Source organism: Melampsora larici-populina (genome assembly GCF_000204055.1).
Source record: "Melampsora larici-populina 98AG31 unplaced genomic scaffold MELLAscaffold_5, whole genome shotgun sequence".
NCBI classification, from domain to species: Eukaryota; Fungi; Basidiomycota; class Pucciniomycetes; order Pucciniales; family Melampsoraceae; genus Melampsora; species Melampsora laricis-populina.
The window spans coordinates 1,768,798-1,776,190 of NW_006768769.1; the positions used below are offsets into that span (position 1 = coordinate 1,768,798).

The 7,393-nt window shown below is 43.0% G+C and overlaps 2 protein-coding genes across 2 annotated transcripts; one reads left to right on the top strand and one right to left on the bottom strand.

Annotated features, from left to right (window-relative positions):
• Nucleotides 1-1,146: 1,146 nt before the first annotated feature.
• Nucleotides 1,147-3,220, bottom strand: MELLADRAFT_47101 (uncharacterized protein; the record flags this gene model as incomplete). Its single annotated transcript, XM_007406102.1, has 8 exons — nt 1,147-1,525; nt 1,595-1,680; nt 1,743-1,889; nt 1,960-2,237; nt 2,317-2,498; nt 2,581-2,863; nt 2,945-2,985; nt 3,089-3,220. The coding sequence occupies 8 exons, from the start codon at nt 3,142-3,144 to the stop codon at nt 1,333-1,335; spliced, it is 1,266 nt and encodes a 421-aa protein (XP_007406164.1).
• A 217-nt stretch (nt 3,221-3,437) lies between these two features.
• MELLADRAFT_115481 (uncharacterized protein) lies at nt 3,438-5,745 on the top strand (the record flags this gene model as incomplete). The annotated part of the gene is made up of 9 exons (XM_007405966.1): nt 3,438-3,533; nt 3,603-3,768; nt 3,888-4,019; nt 4,092-4,275; nt 4,338-4,515; nt 4,601-4,697; nt 4,751-4,882; nt 4,958-5,077; nt 5,159-5,745. The coding sequence occupies 9 exons, from the start codon at nt 3,487-3,489 to the stop codon at nt 5,462-5,464; spliced, it is 1,362 nt and encodes a 453-aa protein (XP_007406028.1).
• Between the last annotated feature and the right edge of the window lie 1,648 nt (nt 5,746-7,393).

Sequence of the window (7,393 nt, forward strand, 5' to 3'; positions counted from 1 at the left end):
GAGAGGGGCTTAGTTAAGCTTAGAAACACATACATATGTAACACGGAAGTGAATCATGATAAGACATCATTCAATTCCCTGTTTAATGGTGGCGACAACATAGGACAACATGGTCGAAATTGACGTTGACAATTCACTGGTTTCCTGGAGAAATTGTCCCCCCTTGCGAATCGGAAGAGGAAACAAACTAAACCAAAGTCGGCAGCTCGTTTGGTTCTCTCTTCAAAGATGATTCGATAGAAGTGTGTATCGTACATCAAAGTATGTATCAAAACCTCATCGGACTCAGCATCCGTAGTTCGTCATGAGACTGTTTTAGCAGCCTAGCAAAGGCTGCGCGTGAAGCCAATAGTATGTATCCAAATGGCTTCCATGGGGATTAAATCGCAGACAATTGCTTGTATATTTGATGCAGAGTGGGAAGAACACATCAGCGAGATCAGACGAATTGAAAAGAAATTCGAATGTAAATATCAGATGAAGAGAACATCAACAGACCATCAGATGTTGTTGAATGTGACGAGGACTCGAGGAACCTGAAGCACGAAACAACGAATCATGATACATCAACATTTTTATCATAGATGTTCTCAGGGAGACGTGTCGTAATACTCTTTGGATTCTTTTTTTGATCATGTAGCATTGATGCATTTGAGATCCCGGATGGTGGCGAATCAACAGCCGAATACTCATATACCCCTGGGGCCTGATGACGTCAACTTTTTTCATCAACAAGGATCACAAGATTACTCGATATCTGTTTCTAGACAGTCAAGAATGAATCCACGCGTTTCGTAGCATCAGCCGCAGAAACTATCGAAATACCGCGAAAACTTTGCGAATGCGCCTAGAGTACTCAGTTATAGTATTCAGGACTACAAATTCCATTAGCTGTTCAGATGTTGCAGGACCAAAGGCATCTTAGCAAGCATCCGGACATTGTGAGATATAAATTGTGAAGATAATAGGAATAGAAGTGATAGAGGCAATGTATGTGGCGCTTCCTGAGTGAAACAGGGTCGAACGGTTATGGGAATACCTATGAACAGAGGCGGCAAGGTACCGGATCTGCAACCAACCCCTCTGGAAGTTTGAGTCGCCCAATTTGCACCTCCGAAAACCAGTTTGGTGGAACAAGTTAGAGATCACGAGGTTAAACCTTCGACCAATTGTCGCTCTTCAATTACTGCATGATCATTGACGAGAAAAGCAATAGATTGAACAACCCTATTGTGAATTCTCCAATTGACGATATTGATTGCACACCACCATATGAGAAAATATATCAAGACATATCAAAGCACTATGCAAATGAGGCAAGAGATAAATATTTTAATCATCATCTTCATCATCATCTTGTTCTTGTAAAAATTTGACCAATGGTTCGCTCGATTTGAGAAAATGTTGTCTAGCCTGAGGTTTGCTACCTTTACTATGCCAATATAACACGGCTTGGTCGCTTACGACATCGTGAGCATATAACTCCTTCAAAATACGAGCAAATGCTCCCATTATCTTGGTGTTCCTGTCACCCACAAACAAACCAAGGCTGTATCAATAGACGTCAGCTGCTTTGGCACAGCAAGGTACGCACTCGTATGCCCAGACTTGGATAGTGTTGATTAGGGAAATTTGTGTCCGCCCATTTTCACAAAAGCAAGCTAACACAGGGGCGACAGCCTGGTGGGATAGATACTTCAGTTATACGCTCAGCAGATATAAAATGTATTTTTCCCACTCACAGTCACTTCTTTGACCACCATGTCTACGATTTGGTCAGGACGACTGCCCATGTCGAGACTATGCATCAACCCAGCCCATACTAAAGCAATGAACTCGACGTCAGGAATAACGCCGGTTAGAGCTTGCTCGCGGAGAAACGCGATGATCTGAAGACAGAGGAAACAGCGTCTAGTAGAGCAAACGACCAGCGAAGGAAGATAGTCAAATGTCAATCACCTCGGCGCGCGGTTCTTCGGATGCGACCATCTCTTTCAGGTGGGCTAAAGTCTCATCCCGAATCTGGCCACTCTTTTGCTTTTGGGCAAAGGTGATGATAGCATCCAATTTTTCACTTTTGAAGTGCGCTTCTAAATCGCTACGTTCGCGTTGATGGGGTGGGAAGAACCCATATATATCCGTGACACCACCACGTCGAAGGGATCCAGATAAATGATCTGACGTTTCCACTTGGAGGTATGCTCTGAAAACTTTGGTGACAAATTTCAAGGAGATTCCTAGAAAGGAAGATGATGTTTCAAGTTCCGAACAGGTTCAGATGCGAAAACGAAAACAAGTATATGCATCCGAGCTCACCATCCTTTACTAAATGTTCCTTTTGAAGGGTGAGTAGTACATTTGAGCTTGCCAATCCAGTGGACATGAAGAGAGCCAATGCATAAGCAAGTCTCTCCATATCAGGTCCTTCAAACTTATTGATGTATTGTAATAAGCCGGTAAGAGCGTTTTCCTCAAATAGCTTCTGCAAATATTTATACCTAGAATTCAACGAAGGAAGTCAGCTAGTCTTTTCATGATTCGTCAAAAGGACTCGTTAGTCAAACAGCAGATTTGTCGTACCGCCTGATCAGTTTGTTAAAAACGTCTACGTGTTTCTTCATGTCCGTTTGATCAACAGGATACTTAGTGCTAGTGATTATGCTGAAAGGACTTTTTTCCGCTCCATCATCGACGTAGCTTCCTCCTGGTGCCAAGATCCCACCCACAAGCAAGATCTCGAACAGCGGGCCTTCATATTTACGATAATCTAATTGATTTCCAAGCGAATCAAGTTTTGCGGCAACAGCTTCAAAATCATTCGCAGGCAAAGTTGATAAATGCTTGAGAATCTGATCGCGAAATTCTGATGGGGGTGAATTAGTGACAAAAAGAACTAAATGGGAATGAAGTGAATTGCTAAGATGCGAATTGAGTTGGATCTCACCCTCTGGTTCGAATTTGGCAGCGGCTTTAGCCACACCTTTTCTATTTCGAAGGAGAAAACCCGGTAAGGCGAGAAGCAAAGCGTCCACGGAACAGGATCAGTATGGGATGTGACATTGCAGGAAGCCTTGTAGGGAAAGCCAACCGTTGTTTGTTCCGGACTCCGGCGAGACTAGGCTTAGCAGAAGTGGCTGTAGACATCAACTGCCAGATGAACGAAGTGATTTGATTCTAACACGAGTCGGAATGGGAAGAGCTCAGATCACGAAGTTTGCTCGGATGGTGGTGAGGACAGATTGCTGAGATTGGAACCTTCTGCTTGTTTTAATCAATCGGCGCTTAGTCCAAGCCCCGACGATCATACGTCTTCGGTGGCTCCTGATCCGATGATCCGCACATCGCTCGGGCTTGCGAGAAGTTTGCAGGCGCTCCAAACTCGGATACTTGAGGTTCGGAACACTTCATTCATACATACCCAATTGCAACATTGACCACTCAGCTTTTCATCTTATCCCAATCACTGGACACGCCGATCGCAACTTCATGGCGCCCTTATCATCAGTCTTGTCAGAACGTCAGAAGGAAGAATTGTAGGCTCCTGACCAATCTCTTACCGATTCTTTCACCTTGAAGACTGATGGAATTCACTTGTGCCGTAGTCATAAAGCGGTTCTTGATTTCTTATTTTCTTCCGGATTCCACCTAGCTTTTGAAGCGTTGAAATCAGAACTTCCCAGCCAACTTGAATTTCAACCCGATCCCAAGGCGAAATGGGCTGGATTGCTGGAGAAGAAATGGACTAGCGTCATTCGACTACAAAAGAAGGTAAGCAAACACAAAATGTATCGAATCTTATGGACGGCCCATGGCGAACACTTGGAGGTGATTGGAAAGCTTTCCCTCTCAATGAATATCCCATCGCATTTCGATTTTCTCCCCGTTAGATAATGGACCTAGAACGAGAAAACACGCTCTTGAAGGAAGAGCTTGCTTCTTCAGGCTCGACTACGGCCTCGCGACGGGGCCAAGATGACGACTGGATCCCGGGGCGCGGTGGTGGACCAAAACATACTCTGGTGAGATCACCTGGTTTGCTGTACACAAACTTGTGTTTTGATAGCATTTTTTCGTTGCGATGATCTGTCTAGACTGGCCATCGCGCTCCGATTACTGCGGTCACATTCCATCCTCGTTTCTCAAACGTCGTGTCTGCTAGTGAAGACAGTACTATCAAAGTCTGGGATTACGAGACGGGAGACTTCGAAGTTACGCTCAAAGGACACACAAAAGTCGTTTGTGATGTGGATTATGACACCAAGGGCACCTTTCTAGGTGAGCTTACATGCTTCATCAGAGAGCGGCGCATCTTGAGTTGATTCATCTTCGTGCCTCAGTCTCATGTTCCTCAGATTTAACCTTAAAACTATGGGATTGTTCTAACAACTACCGTTGTATCAAGACTCTCTATGATCACGACCATTCGGTATCCAGCTGTCGGTTCATGCCCGGAGATACGCACATTGTAAGCGCCAGTCGAGACCAAAGAATCAAATTATGGGAGGTTGCAACTTCGTCAGTCTGTCCACCTCTTTGCCACAGCCGCATGATCCTCTTGAGCACCTCCAGTTGTTGATTGGAATATCATCTCTCTATTCAGATTCTGTGTAAAGACGTTGAGGGGGCATTCAGAGTGGGTACGGGGTGTCTGGCCCTGCCCTAGCGGACGATGGTTAGTCAGTGCATCTAACGACCAAGTGAGCTCCCGCATTACACATCAGTTCTGGCCACGTCTGATATGATTTCTTAGACTTCCCGTATATGGGATGTATCCACAGGTGAAACCAAACTTGAATTACGTGGACACGAACATGTTGTAGAGGTCGCGGTTTTTGCTCCCGATCTGGCAAATTCCGCTATCAGAGAACTAGCGGGAATTCCAGTGCGTAACAGTCATATCAATCCGCAGGTTTAGCTCTCCACGACTTGTTCATGAATGATTATCCATCACCCATAGCTCCCATCCGCCACAGATACGAAAACCAAGTCAAACAATCCTATCTTTGTAGCAACCGGGTCTCGAGACAAAAGTATTCGTATTTGGGATGCGACTAGTGGTCAATGTCTCAAAGTCTTGGTGTGTATGATTTAGATCGCTTCAGATGTATTTTTTGTGGCCAACCATCGAACTCACGGCGGTTGAACTTGGTATACACAGATTGGACATGATAACTGGATCAGAGCCATAGTTTTTCACCCCAACGGAAAGCATCTTCTTTCAGCGTCCGATGACAAAACTATCAGAATATGGGACTTGAGGACAGGTCGCTGTGTCAAAGTACTGGAGGCCCACGATCATTTTGTTACATGTATGGCATGGGGTCGAGCTCCAGCTGGTGGCGGCCCGCCAACCACCAATGAAGATATCTCCCAATCGAAATCTGGCGAAGCTGTAAATCAGCGAGTTGTCACAGTCATGGCTACAGGGAGCGTTGACCAATCCGTCAAAATTTGGACGCCATAACTAGTTGACCCTCATGAAGGTGTTCACGACAAAGGTATGAGGATTACGTTTCCTGATTTTATCATCTGCATTCAGCTATTTTGCACCCTTTGGAAGCGGGATTCCTATGTAATGTTTAAATAAGATGTGACTTGTTCCCAATCTTTGTGTAAAGGCCTGACTGTATGCGGTCCTGGCTATTTCGTTAATTCTCTAATTTGTTTTTTTGCTTCATTGTTGATACAAACTGAAGTGGCATGCATGTAATGTGAGCAGAATCTTTGTTTCATAGACCTCCTGTCACATCCAAAACTGGAGGGCTCGCCAGGTCTGACTCCTGAGCTGCCCCAATCACTGCAGATAAGCCAAAGCCTCCAGCCTCATTTGAACCTATTGAATACTATTACCCAGAAATCTGGAGGACTGGTGGACATTGAATCTTGTGGATACATACAAGCCAATGTGGATATCAATACAGACATGTACAGCTCTGAGAAGGTCGGCTGCTTTTGGCAGGCTGTACCTACTAGCTCAAAACACAACCAAATCCACCTCTTTTTTCATGACCCACATTTGCATTGATCACATCTCATGCTTAGTTATTAAATTTTTCAAATAGTCAACCAAGATCTATAATTGTTCAAACAATCCCAGTAAAAGGAACCTCGAATTACTCTGTACAATCAATCATCATCTTGGCTTTGGCTTTCGTGCGGTAATTATTATGTAATTGATATGATCAAGATTGACTTCAAAATTGACTACAGAGTACACATGCTATGTTTGTTGGACAATGGCAATGCTGGATGACTATCTATGATGCTCATTGTCCATAGTTTTTAGAATCACATCTTCCTATGTGGTTTGTTGATTGGCTTTTTGGAACATGCTGCATTAGTACTTGTTGAATTGTCATAGTCCTTGAGTCCATTCTTTATTTGGCACATCACATTCTCAAGATGGGATGCAAATGAAATGAGCAAGTGTTCTACTTGGAAACACTTCAGCGCACTAAGATGCAAATTGGAACAATTATCCTACCCAGGATCAATCTGAATCAACATGCTGAAAAATAAGGCAGAATATGAATTTTTATTCTATTTGCTCAGAGTCAATTAGAATATAAAAAGGTTGAATCCCATGCACATTGCAGATTGGAAAACCAATCATGTGCAACCATGAATATCTTCTAATCATCCACCTTCACGTGTTATTCCAACCAATATATATTCACACTCAAATCATGTACATCAAAATGGATATTCAAACCCTGTATGTTGAATTCTCTCACATCAACATGTATAATCACATGGTGAATTTCAAAAGGGATAATCAATATTTACCTTCCAATTCATAGACTGTGCATGATAATCTCAAATATCAACCATCATGCGCAACTCCCAGAAATATCACCTGATGTTTTTCCAAAATTGAATATTTTGAATATTTTTTTCCTCTTGAGTTTATTTAAAATCCATTCTTAGGCCGCGTTCACTTAGGCCGGATTTCCAGAAAGCGCATTCTAGGTGACCGCTTTTCTACGTGTAGAAAAGCAATTTTTGTAAAAAAACAAAATTTCACGTTTCATGACAAAAGAGGTCATGAAGCGTTTGATTAAAGGTGAAATTAAGGACGATTTTTTTGTTTGTTGATCCCCAGACAAACCCTTCAATCTGAAAAATCCCACTACATAAACCAATCATACATCCTCACTTTTGCAAATTGTTGATGCTCAATCCTTTCTTTCAATCCTTTCTTGAATCGAACTCAATCAGGTCTTTGTACCAGCATTATCTTCGACTAATTACGGCTGAAGTTTGATTGATCGAGAAACTCGATGCTTCGACGTCTATCAAAAAGACTGAACTGGAACTCAGTTTGAGTGAGAAACAGTATTTAGCTAAATCATCTTATGACAGTAAAGCTCAAATGGCTATTTGCCTCACTTCA